This window comes from Cyphomyrmex costatus, unplaced genomic scaffold (assembly GCF_001594065.2).
Source record: "Cyphomyrmex costatus isolate MS0001 unplaced genomic scaffold, Ccosl1.0 scaffold97, whole genome shotgun sequence".
Taxonomy (NCBI): Eukaryota; Metazoa; Arthropoda; class Insecta; order Hymenoptera; family Formicidae; genus Cyphomyrmex; species Cyphomyrmex costatus.
Genome location: NW_017280561.1, coordinates 2,224,483 through 2,247,400, shown reverse-complemented (window position 1 = coordinate 2,247,400; position 22,918 = coordinate 2,224,483). Strand labels below are relative to the sequence as shown.

The following is a 22,918-nucleotide window of genomic DNA, read 5'->3' as shown; positions in this document are numbered from 1 at the left end:
CTACGTGTATAACAAAGATTCAACTTACTGACTGTTAAATTAAAATGGCTGTAATAAAACTCTAGATATGCCCAAGTAGCGCATTCCTTTTATCTCAGTCGAAATGCTGATAATCTTTCTGTTGGCTATTTCAACCACCATTTGTGATCTAGCCCAATGAGCGCTTAATATTATTGGTATAGGGTTATGATTAATAAGTAACAAATGGAGGATCTTTGCTACTATTTTAATGTATCTAGAGCTTTAGGCTGTAGGCCATATTCAAAACATGGACAAAGCAATAAATGAATTCATCAGCAGGAACCGGCACAGAGCGTCGCAATTCGCATTGTAAAAAAGGAAATGACAAAAAGTACAAAATAAATAAAAAATAAAAAAAGTCACTTTGTACTGGCGAGGTAAGTTGCCGGGCCTCAGATACGGTCTATCACATAATACACTTTCGTCAATTCAAATATGTCACGAAAAAGGGAGAGCGAATCATAAGCCACCACTTGGAACTAATCTTTCGTCCCTTTCACATTTCTACAGAATAAATTAGAGGATAGGATCGCTATTTTCTCCAATTTCGACATATATCTCGGCCGAGAGTGACATTATAATATAGAATGTCACGTCAGCCAGCTTCGCGTTAATGGATTTTAATTAATATCGTTTGCCGCAGCAGCTCTCGCAGTCCCTTTTACGTCTACGCCTAATTACAAGAGGTTTTACTATGGCCCTGCTGACCCCACGGATGTTCCGTAAATAATAAAACGAGTCCTTGGACACGAAAACGTTCGATCGACACAACCGACCTTCAAAAGCGCACGAAATTATTCAGGAAGCATGATACAAATAAATCTCCATAAATACGGCACAGCAGTTCGATCGTTGGCCGCTTATCATCTTTTATGTAAGGACGATATATCGGAAGGAAATGGGAGAGTAGAACAGGAAGAAAAGTTTGACGAGAAAAAGAAATCTCTTTAGACAAGCGATCAAAACTATGAAGATGATAACGATTGTATCCTCTTACGAGGCGAGGGTGGAATTTTCTCTGTTTTTCTTCCGTTTTGTGTTTCTTGGAGGAAATGTAATTTCAATCTCAAAATCGAAAATTTTATGATTACGGTTATTCATAACATTGATGTTCAGCATAATTCTGTGGAAGTTTTCGTGTTCGCGAAATACGACTGATATATGAAATAGAGCATGCGCTTGTCCTTGAAAAAAAGATCACGCACTTTGTGTGGCCTTGAGACAGACCCTCTCAACCCCTCGAAGGCTTTGAGTATCACGATCGATCAGTCCTTCGGAATAATTCGGTACCAACGTGATATCACGAAGGAAAAATGAGAGAAATATTCCGAGATATACTCATTGCGAGTCATCAGTTGAAGAGTGTCAAATTTATCGGGAAAACCGATTAAAATTTGGCCGTGTTTGTCTTCGTGGGCTGTCGAATAAAAAGATCGAAGAGATTCGAATTCAAAATAGATATCTCTGGAATTGCTTGTCGGAGATGGCGACTGGAAATCGCCTCTATTTCCAACGAAGTAAATAGTTTTTGAAATCACTTTAAAACCAGACTGAATGGACAGAAGAATATACACAGTCCTCGTAAAAATAGACGCCCTTATGTAAGGACACAGCGAAGAAGGTTGCGAAGATTGGTGTCCTTTCGTTTGTGACAGGTGCATCTTATCGGTTTTGATACGCGCGTGCTTTCAGGCGTATGTGTGCAGATAATGTCGACAATACAAACGAACGTATAACTGATTTGCTGGATGGTCATTAAAGTTTCCGAGCTGATGTGGGACCATTATACTGTCGGACTATCTATTCGCTCACTTCGCCATGTTGAGAGATTATTTGAAAATTATGCAAATTCCATCCGGAATTAGATAACAGATAAGGAGATTATAACTTGAAGAGCGCTGGAACCTCGAGGCGAAGAGATGCCATTTGCAGTTAATATCATCACGTATTATGAAGTCTTACCAAATTCAATGCGTAATGCCTTATTAAAGCTTGCATTTAAGCAGATTAAAATTTTGAAAGAAGTCTGTTTAAGCGTGTGCCGTATATAGGGTTTTACAAACTAAATTGCTTAGAGACTGTTATCATGATCATTCCTTTATCATCTTGGTGTGATGGATGATCGTGGAAAATTATAAATGGTCTCTCTCTCTCTTTCCTCAAAGTATATATATATAAGTATTTGAAATTCCCGAAAGATCTTGCATTTTTCTATATTTTCGCTGAGGGAAGGAATTTAAGTATTAATTCTTAACACCATAGACGAGGAGGATCTTAAAGACCCAAAGAGCATTATTTTTGCGATAAGTTTTCTGTAAATGTTGTTTGTTATGTACCATATGACATAAAGTTTTTTAACTGATTTGACAAACTTTGCCAAGCAAATGATTTTTGCGTTGTCTAATATTGAAATTTGCATTTTACTTCACAAAATTTATCTGAAGAACAATAGGAACCTTGAAAACCCGAACTGCTTGATTGCATAACTAATATCCAGGGAATGGAAAGTTACTTTTTAAAAGTAACTAGTTACAGTTACTCGTTACCGAGTAAAAAATGTAACTAGTTACAGTTACAGTTATCGCTTTTTAAAAGTAACTCGTTACAGTTACCGTTACTTGAAAAATAACTTTTCGTTACTTTTCCGTTACTTTTTTAAAATCAATTTAAAAATGTACTTTTGCATTTTTTTTATATGTAATATTGACAAATATATAATTTTATTTAAAAAAAAAAACAATGTAGAATGGCTCAAATAATAAATTAAATAAAAGTAAAATGAGAAGGGTTACGAGCCAAAAATGAAACAGTTTATTTCTGATAAGAACGACGATGACAATGTAATTAAATGTATAAATATATATTAGAACAAAACAAAGATAAAAACAAACGACGTTTCGACACTTATTGTCATCGTCTTTTAAACTGTTTCGCTTTTGGGTTCATAGCCCTTCTCATTTTACTATTATTTAATTTATTTTTTAATTTTTTTTAAACACAATTTTGTAATTCTAATACCTGTAAAATATGCAGCAAACTGAAATATTTGTATGTCCTATGTATTACATAGAAGATAGAAGTGTAAAATAATTACTGAATCATAACGGCCGAATGTCTATAAGGGCTTCAAGTCTTATTGATAAGCGTTATAAATAGCATGTATCCAATCGAACCGTGTTCAATCGTGTGCAAAGTAACGACAAAAGTAACTGTAAATTTCGTTACAGTTACCCAAAAAATGTAACTCGTTACCGTTACAGTTACCAAAAAAAGAAAGTAACGCAGTTACCAGTAAAGTTACCAAAAAAGTAACTTGTAACTGTAACTTCGTTACAAGTAACGAGTTACTTCCATTCCCTGCTAATATCTACTTTTTCTCGAGTTGAGGATTAAACTGAATGATTGTAAATTCCAGAAATTTTCAGAATAAATAACGTTTTTTTTTCCGACAAACAATGCTTGTTTTGAATTTATGCGGTATTCAGCAATTGAATTTTATAGCATTCTCCTCTGAATCGATATAAAAATTTGGATTGACGTATCGTTATTATCAATGGCATCAAGTCCTCGTTTCAGTAACGAACCAAAGATATTGGTGTGGCATGTTATAAATTCAGAGGTCGCAGCTATATAGAAGTGTCACCCAGACACTTTCGTCCTATTAAAAATGATCGTTATGACCCAGAAAACTTCCTGATCTAACGCCAATTTGTAAAGCGAGGATAATAGTCTGATGGTTTCTTCGATTTTTCCGACTCTTCTTTTATATCGTTCGAGAATTTCTCGCATTCGTTTGCTCGTAAAAATCGATGTTATTTTTAAGAGTCGTGGCATAATTTGCAAACGACACGAATTCGATTCTTTATTATCTTTACACACGCATATTAGCTCATTCTTTTCTTGCTTCTTGTCTCTCTCGCCGATATATACTTCACCTCTTCAAAATGCAAATGCAAGCGTCCCTTCGTGCCTTCGACTTTATGAACCATAATTAATTCTTGCGAGATAAAGTAAAACCTCAAGCCTAATCGACCGCGATCTTAATTTTAGAATTAAAAAATTAAATAGGAAAGATTCTAATCAATGATCTAAATCAATAACAAAAGTAATGCCTATAAGAGTCGAACACAAGATAATCGTGTGTAATTTTATTAATAAGTATAGATAAACGTTTCGATCCTATGTATAGATCCTTCTCAACATCGCAAACGATAAACAGTAAAAATTACATTAAAGGAAAGGCATTACAAAAACCGCTAATTTGCAGATTATGTGATTTAATAATACACAATAGCATATCTTATATACAATAGAATTGTGAGAAAACGTTATGTCCACTTTACAGTATTTCCATTGTAATTTCCAGATTAGAATGATAAATACTTGGACGATTTGTTCGATGTGCTTAAAATATTGACAGGTTAAATATTAGGTGTAAAAATTAATTCTCGGCCCCTACCTTTCAGCGACCTCAGAACCCGTTTAAGTTGAACTTCCCCCATCTCTGTAGTCATTTTAAAGTGCTATCTTTTAGCTTTGTAATGAGGTACAATACGTGATCCTCCTGTGAACTGAATCTGAAAAATCAGTAGTAAACACGATGTCGTTCGAAAAGCAACATTTCAGGCACTGCCTTCTTTTCGCGTTTCAACTTAGAAAAAACGCAGCTGAAGCAAAAGAAACGATTTGTTCGGCTTTGGGCGAGAATGCTGTATTGTACAATACGTGTAAAAAATGGTTCCAATAGTTTTCAGAGGAAAAGTTCAGAGGAAAAATTCGACCTTGAGAATCGTGAAAGATCTGATCAACCAATAAAAGTGGAAGACGTGGAGTTGGAGGAAATTTTGAACGAGAATTCTTGCCAAACGCAATTAGAACTTGTAAATACGCTTGGAATAACCCAGTCTTAAACAGTTGGGCAGGATTCGCAAGGAATCCCGATCGATCCCTCATGATCTTATTCCCGAGAACAATAGCAGACGCCACGATACTGCTTTCTCCTTGCTCTCTAGGTTCAAGAAAATTTTTTGCACAAAATTGTTACTTGTGATGAAAAGTGGATATTGTACGAGAATTCTAAGAGGCGAAAATCATGGATTCGTTCAGGTGAGCTATCAACGAGCATCGCAAAACTGAACATTCATGCAAAAAAAAAGGTGTTGCTATGTATTTGGTGCGATCAGAAGGGCGTGATCCATTATGAGTTGCTCCGACAAGGTCAGACCGTGACTACTGAGCTCTATCAACAACAATTGATTCGTGTAAATAACGCTCTTGAAGAAAAAAAGCCATTTACTGGCAGTAGAAGAAGGAAGGTGATACTGTTGCACGATGCAAAAAAACACTCTGGAAACCATCTCCGATTTAGGCTGGAAAATTCTTTCTCATGCGGCGTATTCTCCAGACTTAGTCCCTTCGGATTATCATCTATTTCGAGTCCTACAACATCACCTAACTGATTCTCGATTCAAGTCAAGAGGTTGAAAAAAGCTTCGATGAATTCATTAATTCAAAGCCACCATCATTTTTCCCATCTGAAATCCGGTAATTGCCTGAGAGATGGAAAAATGTATGTATAGCGAAGGAGATTACTTTGAAGATTGAGTTTGTATTCATGTTTTTATAAGTAAATGTCAAAGTTGGTCAAAAAAGGCAGAGAATTAATTTGCACATCTAATACCAATGAGTATTTATCATATCTATAATCTGGAAAATTTTAATGAAAATAGAGGAAGGTCAGCGATACCGACATACTACTTTGTTTTTAGACTATATTTTTTAGACAAAACCAGAAAATAAATCTTTGGAGATATAAATGTAAACTGGAAAGTGTCTTCTATCGATGCTCTATAGCAATTTTTATAATACTGTTAAGAATTTTGCAATAATTAACTATTTTATCGAATAAGTGAAAACGAGCGTCAGACAAAATGGGCCCCAAAACTGACATATGCGTATATGGCTACAGAACATGCGCATGTGACCGCAGTGCAGGTTATGTTAGGGGCTACGCAGAATAAAAGGAACGAGGAACAGAGAACAGAGAATAAGAATTTCAACCTATCAGAAATCATATACTGTGGAATAAACAGTGTGTATTCCATAGTACATTCCATAGTGATTTCTGATAGGCTGAAATTCTTATTCTCTGTTCTCTGTTCCCTGTTCCTTTTATTCTGCGCAGCCCTTACGATGCGCGATATGTCGTGATGGCCGGGACACGTGACTACATGCCGGTTTAGGCTATAAACGATTTTATTTTTAAAACCGTATTATAAGAAAAATAAGAGAGAAACAGGAAAATATAAATAAAATAGTTTTAGAAAACTATACCAAAAAAAAACATAAAAGGACTTAATATTATCATTAATATAGCTACTATTACTTAAACTACGTAATTTATAAAATAACATCATAAGAATTTTGTTTTCACATTTGTAGAATTCATTTTTAGCTGATTTTATATAGAAACAAGCCACATATGTATGAATTATGGGTTTTTACTTCTTTAATTACCTAAACAGATGATATTTTCATTAGTATTAATGAAGTGCAAAGATTAGTTTACGAGAAATAAGGAAGTGTCACTTTAAGAGACCTATGTATGTTCAGTATCGGTGATTTTCCTCTACTATGATATAGTGGACATAACGTTTTTTCAATTATATGATATAAGATGCTACTACGTATTATCGAATCACATAATCTCCAAATTAACGGTTCTTATATATAACTTTGCTTTAATGTAATTTTTACTATTTGCAATATTGAGAAAGATCCACACATAGGATCGAAACATTTATCTACATATACTTATTAATAAAAGCATTACACACGATTACTTTTGTCATTGACTTAATTTTAGTGATATACTTAACAAATTACTGAATGTGCGATAAGAAGTTAATTCGACGAGTCAGATCCTGCAATAGCGATAGGGAAATTTTGTCATTATTGCGAAGCCGAAAGCCGGGTGTTGAAAGATGGGTGTTGAACGAGAGACATCAGGATATTGAAATACCTCTTTGTCTGCGAGACGAGGCTGTCGATAATCGATTTCTACCATCGTGATTTCATCGAACAACGCGTTAACATGCTTTAATTGGTAGCTGTAGTTTGTGGATTCTGCATTTTACACACGATCACACGTAAATGGCGGTTTGCTTTAGAGAGAATTATTCCCAGTGCGTTAATTAATTGCTCGTCTAAGTTTCGCCCACAATAAGCAATTAGAAAATGATTTCATTCCGTGTAATTTAGCAAAAGGAATGTGTTCTCATTACGAAATGTTCTCTGTACGTGTACATCTAGGCTGAATGCATTGGCGTTCTTAGGCTACGATTACAGAGTGGATGTGTTTTGACAAATTCGTCCGAATTGTTTGTTAGAAATAAATAATTATAATGAATACATATTTCTGACACGAAATAAACAGTATTGTAATTTCAAAGTTCGAAATTTTAAGAGCTTATTGCAGGGACGGATGGGGTATAATTTCCGGCCTGGGAAACTATCCTGCCGGCCCTGATCAAAATCTTCTGTAAGGAAAGGGGGGGGGACAAAATTCCATGAAATATTAAAAAGGAACATCTATTAGTAAATAAACAAAATAAGCTTTTTTCTTTGGTATTATATCACAAAATTAAAATAAATCATAATAATAGTAATATATTATAAATAATACGGAACAAAAACAGAAAATTGTTATTAAAGTATTGTCACAACTTAATAAATTAAAGCTTTTTTTTTTTAGTAAAGTACTTTGCACTGCCAGACTGTTATTGTTAATAATTTCATGATTATCAATTTCATTTAAAATTGATTTTTCTATGTTCATAATCATAAAAGATTCCAGTCTCCGGGGCTGGTCTGGACCGGTCCGAATCCTACCGGCCCTTTGGGATTTTTCCCAACTTCCTGATCATCCCATCTATACACGGCTTAGTCGCAACTGTACAAAATGAATGACACCGATTCATGTACTTTTGAAAAGTCCATTATTAATTTACTTGAGAGTCGAAGAGCTGAATAAAGTGTTCGCGCTTTAAGAGAAAGAAATGGAGAATATTATTTCGTAACTAATCTTCTCCCATTTATTACGAGATATATTTCGGCTATAAGTTTCTCCCTTATATTTTACTTCTATTTTCAAATGTTTAACTCTCTCTCTAATAATTAATCTTTCAGTGTTTATTTTAACAAGTAATAACACGAATTTGAACGGAGAAACAAACTTTGAACGATAAATTTGTTCTGACGAGTTTCGTGTGACGAACTGTACTCATTCCGCGTAACCACTCTCATAGAAAATGCTCTCTGTTTGTTTGTTCTGACGTATTCATCAGAACACGCATTCACTGTAACTGTAGTCTGATCCAAGCGGACAATTGAAGAGTTTGTTACAACAATGAGGCTAACCCACAACGTAGCTGAAAGTGATATTGGTGCTTTTCCCGCTTTAACTTCAGAATTGATTTACAAAATGTATTTCTATACAAAATATGGATTAGCTCACTATTATAGCAAGTTCTTTAATTATTATCCGCAAATATTATTCTAATTTTGCGATATAATACGATGTAATTTATCGCTGATAACTTTGTAGGTATCTCATATACTGTTAAATTTTGACGAGATTTTTCAATGCGGGCGTGCTCGCTGCCGTTTTTCTCGGATTCTCTCCTTCAGACATGATAATGAGAAAATCAAACGGAGATTCAGCCGCGGCAATAATTCCGACGACAAATTACGCGTTTGTTCCGCACCCAGTTTCGTACCCTCTCTCACTGTTCATCATCCCTCTAACCCTTTTTATCGGCAGGATCAAGCCGAAAATGACGGATCGATCGATCCTTAATGAGATTAGAACGGAGACGAATGGGGACCGCGAGCGCTTTTTCCTCAGACGGAGAAACCTCTCGTCTCACTCATATGTCTATTTTAACAAGTGCTATCTTGCGTCGACAGAACGTTCGCAGTTTCGTATGAATACGAATAAACGTCGCGATATATTACACAAATGCGAATTCATCCAGAACAAAAGCGAGTTGTCGACGCTGCTTGATTTTGTCAAGCACACGTGAAATTATAAATTTGCGACATTTGATCTACACGTCGGTGATCTCCGATTCGCAAATCACTGCGCAATGTGTTTTCCACGCAAAATGTCTTCTCACTTAAATTAGCACATATAGCATAAAACAATTTAATGTTTTATGCATATTTAACTGACATGCTTTAAAACGAAAAATGTGTATACGCAGAAATATATTTGAGGAGCAGAGACTTTCAAAATGCATTTTGTCCAAAATTTCATTTTTTTAGTTAGAGAAATGGCGTAGTGTTCAGTGTTAAAAAAAAAACTCATATCATAAGCTACTTTGAGATGTTCAGAAAGCATTTCTTCATCGTCAATTTATACATTGAAAAAATATAGACATTTTGAAGTGTGCATTATGTTTTTTAATTAGAGATAAACAAAATGCATTTGTTTAACATTTTTAGCAATTGTTTACAGCAATTTTGTTGAATATGTATATTACATTCTGATTGACATATTGTTATTTTCTATAAAGGCTTAGTTTTCTCGTATGTATGTGTGTGTGTGTAGTTTCTGCTTTTCTCGTCTCCCAAAAATTATACAAATTTTTGAAAGTTTATATTACTAAATCCTCGGTAGTCTAATTGACTTGGACACTTGCGCGTAAAGCAAAGTATCCGAGTTCGACTCTCGGCCGAGGTAATATTTTTCGCAATAAGAATAATTTTCCAGATTTAGTATTTTCAGATTATTAGAGTTGCATTTCAAGACCGACGGTTGTTCGGCGCACAATTTTATATTAGTTAATTATTATTTAATTTAATTAATTTTAAATTAAAAAACAAAAACAAAACTCGGCTATATAGGACTCAACGCTGTAAGTGATGCGTAATGTTATTGTAAAAAAATTTACTAAATTATGATGTAACAAGTTCCAACGACGTTTAATATTTTCATGTTGATAAGTGACCACATGGAAGCACAACTCTTAACCAATAAAGTTTCCAAGCTTGTTGGTTGCGAGATTGAAATCTAAATATTGACGTTAATATTAATTGATAGATATTGAAAAAGAAAGAAAATTGACCAAAATTTATGCTTACCAATGCGAGAACCACAATTATTAATTAATTTTAATTCGTGATAGTACCGCGGTAGTTTATATGTAAGCGATTAAAAGATCTAAGGTAGACTGTTATAGGCTTCGTATTTGTATTAATTATGTTCTTACATTAACGGTCTTTAGTATTAAATATTGTTTTGAAAGTTTGCTTTTCATTTATATTTGATACATTCGCTGAAAGAAATATTAAAATTTTTTGCAATATATTAAAAACAGTTAAAGGCAAGATGGGTGATGGTTATAGAAAGAATTTGAATTTCCAGGAGAAACGTAGAGATAAAACAGGGTTAGAGGAAGGATATTATCATCCCGAGATCCTGTGAGGGGACTCATCTCAGACTTAAATTTTTATTGTATTTTTTATGGAAAAGCTGTTCGGCGTCCATTTATTACTGCCTGTAATCTGCTGTCTGGGTTTTGTATAATGTTAAGCAAAGATAACAAATGTTCCTGATATCGCGGGTGAATCACAATGCTCGAACAAGTGAGGGGAATAGAAATGAGACGAATAAAGTGAACGAGATACAGACGGATACTTGAAGAAAAATGCGCGAGTTTTCTTTTCACCAAGTGTCATCGTGATATCGATAAACTGGTATGTTCTAATAAAACATGACAGTGTTTAATAATACATCAAATCTCAAGGATTTCATTTGTGTTTTTATACTTTTGCATTTTAAAATCCACGAAATTCTCTCTCGTAATTAACCTCACGTTGAGTTGACGTTTATTCAGAAAATAAGGAACAAGTTGGACAATCGAATATTTAGTCTGGCAATAAGGCAAAATGATATTATTTTCTACAACTAAGGATGTAATTTACTTGATACTACAAATATTTCAAAGTACTTGACTAATCAGAAGAAAGAATATTATTAATTGACCAAAAAATTTATATATTTGTGACATCAAATAGACAACAATAACACTGACTGCGTTCATGCCATTAGCGCTATTGTCATTTTATTTTTATCTTTTTATTAATTATATTAGACGTAAACAAAACCAAAATGACGCAGCACTGATAACGAGCGCAATCATTGAGAGATATTTTCTACGACTACTGCATTCTCTTTATTTATTATGACATTTCGATCACGATTGTTATTGCAATCACGGAATTTCTCAAGTAATCATTAAATTATGATCGCCCGTGAATTATACGGATAGCTGCGTATTTTCGCTTATATCATTTGACAGTAGCACTCTCCGCGAGGAAATCAGATGTTTCGTTGAATAATAAGAGAATCGCCACGTGTCCTGTCAATCCACGAACATCCGAGTGTATTCGTACGTGTTGCTACTTGCCAGGGATACGATCGATAATGTATATTTCGTTTTAGGTGAAATGCAGCATTTGTGTTTGTAAGGGTCGGAGGAATATTGCAATTACAAAGTAGGTACCGACCGCGTAACGTTCCAATGTATCCGTTTCTATACCTCGCGTATTTCGTATTACAGCAAATCCGTTTGCACAGGTGCCGGCTGTGGATTCCTGCAGCAGGTGCTCGAGGGATTTCGGGAGAACCTTTTCAGAACTCGGTTCTCCGTTTCCATTTATTTGCAATAATTGCGTTTGTCCCAGGACATTAAACTGACAAATACTATTTAACTTTTACACAGCTGTAGAATATTATTCGCGTAAGAGTAATGCAAGGAGAGGGAAACGTATTCGTCTTAAGAGGACGATCTTATGACGAAGGAAATTAAAGTAGATAAACTAATTAAGATTCACGAAGAGATAGCACTCGTTCTATGCTAAAAATACTTCTATTTTAAGTAAAACAATAGTGAAATGATTTTCTCTAGTTTCTAATGACAATCAGTCGTTTATATAGACTTAGCAGTGGCAATTTAACTTGGAGTAACCAATTCACTAATTACACAAAGTATATTGAAATAGACGTATGAAAGGTATACAGGCAACATCACCTCACTTGTAACTTCATTTTGTAATTTTCCAACGTGATATACATTGACACACGAGAAGATTACAATTTTGGCGCATAAAGTTACGAAATATTTCTCGCGTATCGATCTTTGTAGTAGAAAATTTCTCTTAAATAGGAGGAACAGCATCCTTCGCATTTTCTGTATCTCCCTCTACATTTCGTTATTCTGTCTTAAATGACGAGGTTAAATGATGAGCTTCAGTTTGCATGACCTAACCAACCATATTGATCTGGAATACCGAATTGAAACTGGACGGGACAACTGACATATCGATTCCAGCATGTCCTAGTTTCGTCGACTGTAAAGGATACGCGTCGCTTTCGTCGCTCTTTTCGACTTGCCGTTTGTCTTGAGAGTGGTCTCGCACCCAATGGACTCACTCAGATTTCAATTGATCGGAGAAAGAAGAATTTCTGTGTAGGAAATTCGGAGGATCGAGTAGGGATCCGGTAAAACGATATGTGACTCCGGAAAGCATTCCCCACGTGCATCGACCACGAAGACCTTGGCACGCTTCCTCCAAGGTACATCGACGTATCGCCGCGATTTCTTCGTAACACGCATCGACCTGATAATAACAGCGCGAGATTTTCTCAGAAAGTTTCCTTCGTTATAAGTACAGATACATTTTGTAGATAAATGTTTAATGCGTGCAAATATAATGACTACTTACTAAGTACCAAGTTACGTAAATATATTAATGATACTTCTGGCCTGGTTTACAAAGTGTGTAACTTTTAAATACCCTTTAAGAATGAATATTAAAATACTTTAAGAACGTAAGTAACTGACGTGTAAGAAGAAGAAAATGCGAACGCGGCTGATTTTCGAGTAATTCACTACGGATGAGTTATTAAAACGTGTGTTCCGCATCTTGAACTGTTTGTAACATGTCCTATCTTAAAATAACGCATTCCGTGATATTGCAACTGAAAGTTCGTTATGACATACGCATCTCGAATGGATCTTTGCGGTTTGAACCGCGAAATGAAATTTTGGATGGATAAATTCGTCTTGCAGCTCGGAAGGATCGTAATGTGAGTCAGTGGGCGAATTATTTGTCGAACCACACGTGAGTGTATTTGTGGAAGAAACTCTCTCACATGTGCTCGATGAAATACGCAGAGGAAACTGCTTCGAAAACGTCGGTCATCCGGGAAAAATACACGGGAGACCTTGGCCCAGGAAGCAGAGAAGCCCGCGACGACGACGCCTTGACACGCAATCTTTCCCCAACGTTAATATTTCAATCATTTCTAAGTATATTACGCGGCGGATAAAATCTTATCTGCACGCTAATATCTTGATAGACCAATTATAATATTATTCTGCATTATTCTATATCTATAGGAAATAGAAGGAGAATTAATGTCACGATACCCACGATCCATTTGCTAATATTGATTAAGCGACTCCCCCGCATCTGCCAGTGACTGCAAAGTTATTGCCACACAACTGACCGTCTGACTCCTCGGGGGGATCCGGTACATCTGCAACTCTTCTTTAATACGCTACCTATTTCACGGGGCCGCGCCGCGCCGTAAGGAAAACAAATTCGAAGGTGTTAAATTCGGAGTTGTGGAATCAGCTGCTCGCGCATCACGTTCCTATATTGTAAGGATGAGAGTACGCAGAGTTTTGCATAATACATGATGCATAAAAGAATGAATCGATAAAATTTGGTTTCCTTCATTTTCCTCCTTTCCATAAAATAAAAGACTCTAATTTTCTTATGTCTTGTGCGTTATGCAAGAATTTGTGCTCCTCGCGTCAGCTGCAGAAGGTCATACTCGTGTGCGATGTGTGTATCTTATTCCAATTATCCAATTCCGAAAGGATTATTTCACAGATCTGATGATAAACGCCTTAGACATTTAACGTGTTTAGCGCAATGTAAAGTTTTATTCGTGGTATTTTCCGTTTGGCCGACGATCAAAGGAGGAATTCATATCGGTTGAAATATTCCGAGCGTAACGTTGTAGTGCCGCAGAAAGTCAACACGACAAAGCTGCTTCATCACTAACAACTTTTGCCAGCGTAATGCGAGAGTAGCGTAGATTCAAAATACAGTTATTGAAAGCAATGTTCCTTTATCTGCAATACATATTGTATAATACACACAGAAAGAAAAACTGAGCATTTCCGCAAAGGAAAGAAATATCGTAAAATTTATATTATTTCGCCTTGCGAGGCAATCGACGACGTTTCTCGAAAGCGTATCCCAAGAATGAAAGAATATGTCTCTTAATATTTTTCAACAACAAATGGATATTGTGCGAACGTATCCTCGGGCAACCATTTACAAACGAGCTGTCACGAAGTACAAAATATATTACGTCATAAAATGATATACGAAGAGGGGGAGATGGAATACAGGATCGCATTTTTGCATACAAATCGAATTTTTTTTTAATCAAGACTTAAAGGAATTTCCTATAAACAAAACTGACCGCGTTTTCCGCTAACGACTCTGAGCGCACAACACAGCGATCGTTTCCGACGAAGTACGGAGGTGGAGTCGGTATGTGAAAATACAGAGAGATTTTTCTTGCGGGTTTTGGCACGACGACGCGTTTAGCCGGGCAGCAGCGTTCCTTCATCAAGCGAAGGTCTAGCCTGCAAGTCTAGCCAAGTAGTCTCGTTCTCATGCATACTGGCCAAGTGGCATATATATACACTCTCCCCTTGTCGACAATAAACCTTCTTTACAATCCGCTCAACTGCACCGCGTTTGGCTTTCCTGAGCAGAGAGGGCTTTGCAAGGGCTCACAGCACCACACTTTCCAAGCTAAGCGCGAAATTCATTCAGGCGTCACTTAATTCTGAACTTTGAAATGGTCTTAATCTAAAGATCTCACGATCAGAGTCATTAAAATTCCATTAGCATCTTAAGACATTTTGCTTAAAACAGTCCTGAAATTAAGAACTATATACAGTATACTATAAATATCGGCTTGTGTCCCTTTTGGAGTCATGACTATGGATCGTGTGAACAGAAACGGATGCAGGATACAGACTTGAAATTCCAACTTGAAATTTAATTATTTAACGCTTTATATGATTGTGTTAGGCTCCTCCGCGTTTAATTGCAATCGCAATGGTAATTTCAATCTCGTGCAATATTTCTCGATCCTTATACTGTACGCGTTCCGGTTTATCTCGCGTTAGTGAGATCATTATTAACGTCTTGTACAGTATATAAGATGTTTCGTGTTACATGTATAATATCTTCTTCCCATCAGATATAATTGTTACCAAGGTTGCCTAACGAGGCGCCGCTAATCAAGCACGGTAATTTAATGGGCCGAAATCTCGACTCTAGTTCTCGATGAACCAGTAAAATAAGCGGCGGAAAACACATTTCTATCGAAACTTGAGTTTCGCGTATTACATTTCACAATACGTCAAAGAGAGGCTAACGAGATCCTAAAGTAATTAAGACGAGTAACTGAGATAAAAGACATACGAGAAAAATTATAAGTATAGTGAAAAACGCATATTACGATGAGCAATGAGAAATTTTCTGACGTACATTCGTATCATATATTTCTTTTTATCATGTGTTTTTTGTATCATGTGTCTTGAGAGAGATGTATGCATGTCTATAGTAATATTGCACAGCTGTGCGCCGCACTTTATCAATTTATTACTTAATAAAAAGTTTTTTAAAAGAGAGTGGAGAATGCGATTTAGATTGTAAACATTAGTAGAAGAAGATGTCGTTTCAATCGGTTTGCGAATTTATGAAGCGCAAAATTTACATTAGCAAGCGAACAAAATGTGTTTTCGAAGTTAATGAAAAATTTAATCGCTCGTTGCTTCGGTAAAATGCATAATACGTATAATAACATTCTGCGTGCATTGCAGACCATATAACGAAATCAGTCGAGAACATGGGGAGATCCTATAATTATTTATAGTATATCGTGCAATTAATCATTGTGTGATTATCGCGATGCTAATCCTCCACCAATCATATATTTATCGTAAAAAGTCGTAAATACGACGTGGAACACGCGTGTTATCCGTACGGACTGACATTTATCTCGATTCGTGACATTTACAACAAAATCGGATGAGTTGCGACGCTAGTTCGCACCGAGCGGGATTAGAATTTTCGCATGCCAGAGAGAATATACATATATATATATATATATATATAGCTGCTGCGAAAGCCACGCACAGAAAAAATGAAAAAAGAGGTCGCGCACTTGCGTAGACAAAATGCTGCGGTTACGTCCGCGGAAATGCCGCGTGCATAAAGATAACGAAAGGGTGAAAGAGAGAAAGAGAGAGACAAGTGTCTTTATATCCCCCCCCCTTCCCTGCAAGAAAGGTCGATTCTGACTCGCTTGCGGAAGGTTATAGACCTTGCCGCTTCATTATTAACGCGATGTATATCGATTTTGTCTGCCTGCCTCCGTAAACTCGTTTCTATTCTCGCAGATACGCACGGACGATTCCACCGCCGAGAGTCTCCCCCGAGGAGGACTTCCGCTGTTCCGAAGCGATTTGAGAAATTAATCGCTGTATCGCGCTCAGGGACCAATATCGAGCTAGCGTGGAGCTTTCGTTTCCGCAAATAGGATTTCCTCCGCGTGACTGCGATGAATAAAATTTTTATCAAAGTGGAAATGGATGGAGAGCGAAACAGCGCGAAAGGCACGCTTCGAAACTGTTAAATTGCACATACTAATTTTTATCGCGAGCGGGTGCGAAACATTGTATAACCAGCGCGGCCTCTTGTATTCTGGAGTACGCTATTGTAGGAGAAACATATTGTTCGTGTATACTAATCCGTATGCGCCGCGTCGTAGGCTTTCGCTAAAAATACGTCTTCAGGGCAAGTGGTTCGCGATGCGTTAATATATTCCGCCTCTGCCGTGTCATTGAATTAAATTTTTACAAAATGAATTGTCGAGTTAATGGACGTTGATCGGAAAGACTAGATAAGATTCTCTTGTCTTCGTAAGAGCCATTTATTTTTAAAACGGCACAAGTCTGACGCGGCATTTCCATTTTATCATGATTTAAAAAATTGAATTAAATTATTTCAAAATAGATAAGCCTATCGATAAATCGTTACACATAATTACACAGAATCAAATTCGTTCTACCATGTTATTTATATAACTGATGATTAATCTTTTTCGTGAATTTGATGTATACTTAAACGAGTTAAAACAATTGATTCGACAAGTTCTATAATTTTCAATAAGATACTCATTAAATATAATCATAATTATCATATAATGTACTATATATTATGTAATACATATTATGTATGTTAATACATATTATGTGTGTACATAAATATACATCTTTTATACTCATATATTCTAAAATATATCGAGATGGATTTAACACCATATGATGGCTATATAATTTTCACGCCTGTTAATTACACCAATATGATGTGGATTTAACACCATAATTTTAAATTAACACCAACACGGTGAGAATTATAGGTAGCAAGCTGACGCTTTTTGTCACTTTGACATCAGCTTACTACCTGAATACTTGATACCATATGGTGTAAAACCTGCACACCCATACTTTGTTTTAAAGTGTATTATATGACAATAATGTATGATATATTCGGTGCTTATTTTTGGAGGTGTGGGGGATAAAGAATTTATGAAAATAATTCCGGAAATTGTCTTAACTAAATGTCATTATTGGTTACATTTGGAAAAATGAATGTGTTCTGATTTTTTCTCACTTACACTCTTATTTTTACACGTTCTGACTCCTCACTTTTAAATTATTAAAATAGAGATTTTTCGAGCTTACCTGACAACGTACCCAAAATCCGTTTTGAGGGTTAACTCAACTAATTTTCATGTTTGTCTTTTTGTCGACAAGCTATCGAAAATCCAGAAGACAACAACGCAAATCTCTCTAGCACGATAACTTATAGTGATGTCTAACGCTAAAATTATAACTCGGAATTAATTAAATCGCGTTACAAAGTATTCCGATGTTCGCATGAATTGATGAGATAACTGACCGGGACGGTATCGTTCGACTTTTAGCGAGAGAGTTCTCGAATCCGCGCGCGCGAATGAACGACGACGAGCGAGGGTCGTCGCCGTTTGGCCGGGAAGACCGACCACCCCGATGTATATCCTTCTCTTTGATGCCACGTGCTAAAGTCGTTGAGTAAAGGGAGCGAGGAAACGGGTAAGTGCAACCACGTCGGCGCGTCGTGACGCCTCCATCGACGCGCGCAATCGGTGCTTCCGGGGTGCAAGATCGCGGTTTCGCCATTAAATCAACAGCTCTTTCGCAAATCATTTACCCATCATTTTGAGATGAAAATAATTTATGTAATCCAGCGAATTCGAGCTATAAAATAATTCCTCTTTTCAGAATGTTATACATTCTCTCTGTGCTTTCTTTTCTGACGTTGATGGCTGTTTTAAAATATCGAATTCATAAATACAATGGTTTGTTATCAATTAATATTGTACATTGATTTTACAAATAGTTTACTAACAGTGTATCGTGAATAACAAATTCTTCTTGATTGTTGCATTATTCGCTTATATATGGGGCATTCCACGCCAAGTGGGCCACTCGTTTTGCGAAGTTTCATTGATTTCGTTCATATTGCTTGAACTTGAACAGTTTGATGAATAAAGACTCTATGCCTAATAATATACCTGTAGGCCAACTGGTTGCCGAACTATAGAGCCGTCAATTTTTGGGCTTTCTCGTCGCAGCGCTCTTTTCGCTTGTCATTAGTGGGCATGAGAGGCAAGTTTGAAAATGAAATGTAGAAGTTACCTTATAGAAAATTGAACGCTCTTTCACGTAAGAATACTTTTTTTTCGATCAGACCGGTTTACGACGATGTTTGTCAGTTTTGAAGTTTTCCAAATGGCGGCGCGCCTAAAAGGCCAGTCTCAATTTTCTTTTAATATAGCTCAAAATGTAGCTCCAGGTCTCTACTTTGTTACTCTAAAAGGACTTAATGGGACACGCATTCGTTTGGGAGTAAGAGCTAGGAAAGTGAGGAAAATGAGTGGTGCGGCAGGGGGACGGAGCGACATTGCCTCACTTTCCTAGCTCTTACTCCTAAACGAATGCGTGTCCCATTAAGTCCTTTTAGAGTAACAAAGTAGAGACCTGGAGCTACATTTTGAGCTATATTAAAAGAAAATTGAGACTGGTCTTTTAGGCGCGCCGCCATTTTGAAAACTTCAAAACTGACAAACATCGTCGTAAACCGGTCTGATCGAAAAAAGAGTATTCTTAGGTGAAAGAGCGTTCAATTTTCTATAAGGTAACTTCTACATTTCATTTTCAAACTCACCTCTCATGCCCACTAATGACAAGCGAAAAGAGCGCTGCGACGAGAAAGCCCAAAAATTGGGTGGCATACTTGGCATGGAATGCCCCATATATTAATGCAATAATTTTTTGCGTCGATATTTATCGGTAATCCGCGTGTAAATTTGTGCAAACAGATATAATTTTATATTGTATTTGTCGCTGATGATGATCCGAAACTAAGGATCGAAACGTTCGACATAATATCTATGTTTTAGATTTTAAGATTATATATGTTTAGATTTTAAGATTATATATTTTGCGCACTGCTAACAGCGTTGACTCTTAATAGCCTTTATGTTTTTACTTAATTTTTGTAATTGTTTTGAAACATATAAGAGTCTATAATTCAATTATATTATTAATTTATTAAAATTTTTACGGATATAATTACTTGCCGATTGGTTGTATTTTCAAATGGGGTGTAAAGAGTTAATGGATCGGTTATTGGATTTCGTATCGATATGCATCAGGGAACATCGAAAGGGAATGACAGCGTGTAATCTGTTTCGACAGGTATAAGTAGGTACGTGAATCGAGTCGAGTGCGAAATCGATGCGCTGCAGAATCTAACAATATTAAAGACATTTCCTGATCGTAACGTTCCTTTCAGTTCTTTTAAGGGGTAACGCCACTCTAGAATTTGAAAAAAATACATGTTTTTGATAATTTTTTACGGAGAAACAATAAAGGAAATGGAAAATCTGTTTATAGGAGTTTATTATACATGTTCTGAAGCAAATAAAAAAATTTTTTAATTAATATTTTTAAACAAAATGGCGGCTACATAATACGAAACTCGAGACCACCTCTCGCTGAAAGGGCTTCACGGCCGGAAAAGTTTCTTCCACAATTTTCAATCCGGAACAAAAAACCAAAGTTTTTTGAAAACTATATATAATTGGCTACAGAAGTATATAGGGGATTTTGAAAATATTGAATTTTGAAAAAATAATGCTTATTTGAAGAAAAAATTCATTTTTTAATCAAAAATTTCATCGTAAATTGTTTATAACAAAAAAAGTTGACAAGATATCAAAAAACTCCTACGTACTTCTGTGTAAAATCTAATTACAAAGCTACTGTTAAAATTTGAATTGAATCGTTCAAAAATTGTTCGAGTTATGTTTCCGGCCAACTTGAAAAACATTGTTTCCAGAAAATCGCGTTTAAAGTTTTAAGTACTAAAATAGTATAAATTTTTTTTATATACCTCTAGTCGGCAATGCCTACACTATACATTTCACCTTCCAAATTCTCCTGCTCTGCGTCTTTTCTGACCGATTTTAACGATACCCTGGCCTCTTTTGCCTTCTGCCACGAGCACCACGAATCTTTTCTTATTAATCGAGCGAAGGCAGTTTCGGTTTCGAAATAAGTATTTAAAATTTTTATCGCACTACGGGACCAAGTGTACATTATTTTTAAGACTCTAAGGCATCATTCAAACAAAAAAAAACTTTTTTATTATTTTGAAAATTCTAGAGTGGCGTTACCCTTTAAATCCTTCCAGGATCAATTTTCTACAAGCTCGTTTCGGAAAATACCGATTTACCCTTCTTGTATGCTCAAAGTCGATGGTGAAATTCCAAGATTTATGTTATTCTTTTAGAAGTATGATTGAAGCAAAGCGTATAGTGTAATTTAAAATAATAGAAAATTCTCTAAAATATATGTCACCACGTAAAAAAAATCTGTGGTCAAATTTTTTTTCGAGTAGAATGTAAAAAGATTCTACTATTAAAGTAGCTAAAGTTAACTATTGAGTCCTATGATTAGTCTGTAAGCCCATGAATTGTAATGGAATGTTTATATTATACTGAAGCCACTGCGCAACATGGTATATATTCCCTCACTTATAAATATTCATAAGTGAAAATTGCGGGACAGACCAGGATAAAACGATAGCTTTTCATATTCGTTACATTTAGACAATTTATGAATGTTTCGAGGAGTATACGTGACATGACGAAACAAATTGAATTGCTTCATAAACAGATACAGGCTCTCGTCTCGCGAATCGATAATCATCAATGATGATATAATACAAGTGTGGATGGCACATATAGTCATCTCCCTCTTTCTTTTTCTAACACACGATCTTTTTTTTAGCAATAAATTAGAGACTTATTTTAACGAATTTTTTTGTATTATATGTTTTTAACAAACATTTTATTAATGAATAATAATTAATAAGGCTCTATATGTCTAAAACAATGTAAATATAAAAAGGGCAAAGAGCCAAGTAAATTAACAAACTATTTAATTCAAATAATCATACATAATACATATACAAACGTTTTGACTCCGATCGGGTCATTTTCAATGTAACAAAATTAAAAATTGTTTTACATTAAAATGACAATTGCAAATATTCTTCGTTAAATATAATAATTTCAATTCGCTAAAATTCAGTCAATGTTGGTGTCGTATGCATTAATCCTTGTCGAAAATAAAAGAAAAAAAAAGTCCATGAATAAAATAATCTCTTTGGTCAATATATTAAAACAGTATAATTAACAATTGAGAAAGACAATTTGCAGTTAAAAAAAACAAGTACTGATCATTATGAATACAAATAAAATAATATTATGCATACGACACCAACATTGACTGAATTTTATCGAATTGAAATTATTATATTAAACGAAAAATATTCGCAATTGTTATTTTAATGTAAAATAATTTTTAATTTTGTTACATTAAAAATGACCCGATCGGAGTCGAAACGTTTGTATTATGTATGATTATTTGAATTAAATATTATAGTTTGTTAATTTACTTGGCTCTTTGCCCTCTTTATATTTACATTATTTTATGAATGAATAATTAATCTTACAAAACATCTAGTTTTATATATAACACTAAACAAATTTTATTTATTTCAGAATAGCAACAACACAGAAGACTAGCAGAGTGAATTTTAAAAGAGCACCGATTAAGAAATTCAATAATGTCTTCATTAAATTTGTGCTACACGAGAAACATGATCCTCAATCGACTTACGATGAAACAAAGGCTGTTTTACGAGAAGAATGGCTATCTAGTATTTCCTCGCCTCATACCACAAGATGTGCTCGACAGATGCAATAAAAGGTATATCTAACTTGTAAAAAACAAGAGCATCACAATACATAAATAGAATGTCCGTCGCAATGCCATTTCTCTTTGAGTGTTTCGAGCGAATTACTGAATATCTAGTTTTGGTAATTATTTAGAATAGGGGAGGCAGCACCGATGACCTTGACCTTGACATATGTTATCAAGGTCATGACCCTGAGTAACTTTGCCTTAACAACTAGCCGTCGCTCGCCCTTCGTTAAAAAGATATTAACAAAAAAAGTTTCAAAAATAACGTCCTATTTCTGCTATATATATAGTATTAAATATATTCTACATAGGTTTTGACCTTCTACGCGAAGTAACTTTCACCCCCCCCCCCCCCC

The 22,918-nt window shown here is 35.4% G+C and overlaps 1 protein-coding gene across 2 annotated transcripts in view; it reads left to right on the top strand.

Moving 5' to 3' along the window:
• The window catches only part of LOC108782184 (phytanoyl-CoA dioxygenase, peroxisomal), a 62,806-nt gene that overhangs the window by 33,305 nt on the left and 6,583 nt on the right, over nt 1–22,918 (top strand). For both annotated transcript variants that reach the window (XM_018550377.1, XM_018550376.1), the window contains exon 2: nt 22,361–22,568. In XM_018550377.1, the coding sequence (XP_018405879.1) occupies nt 22,426–22,568 (143 nt within the window). In that variant the 5' untranslated portion in view covers nt 22,361–22,425. The remainder of the gene's footprint in view (nt 1–22,360; nt 22,569–22,918) is intronic.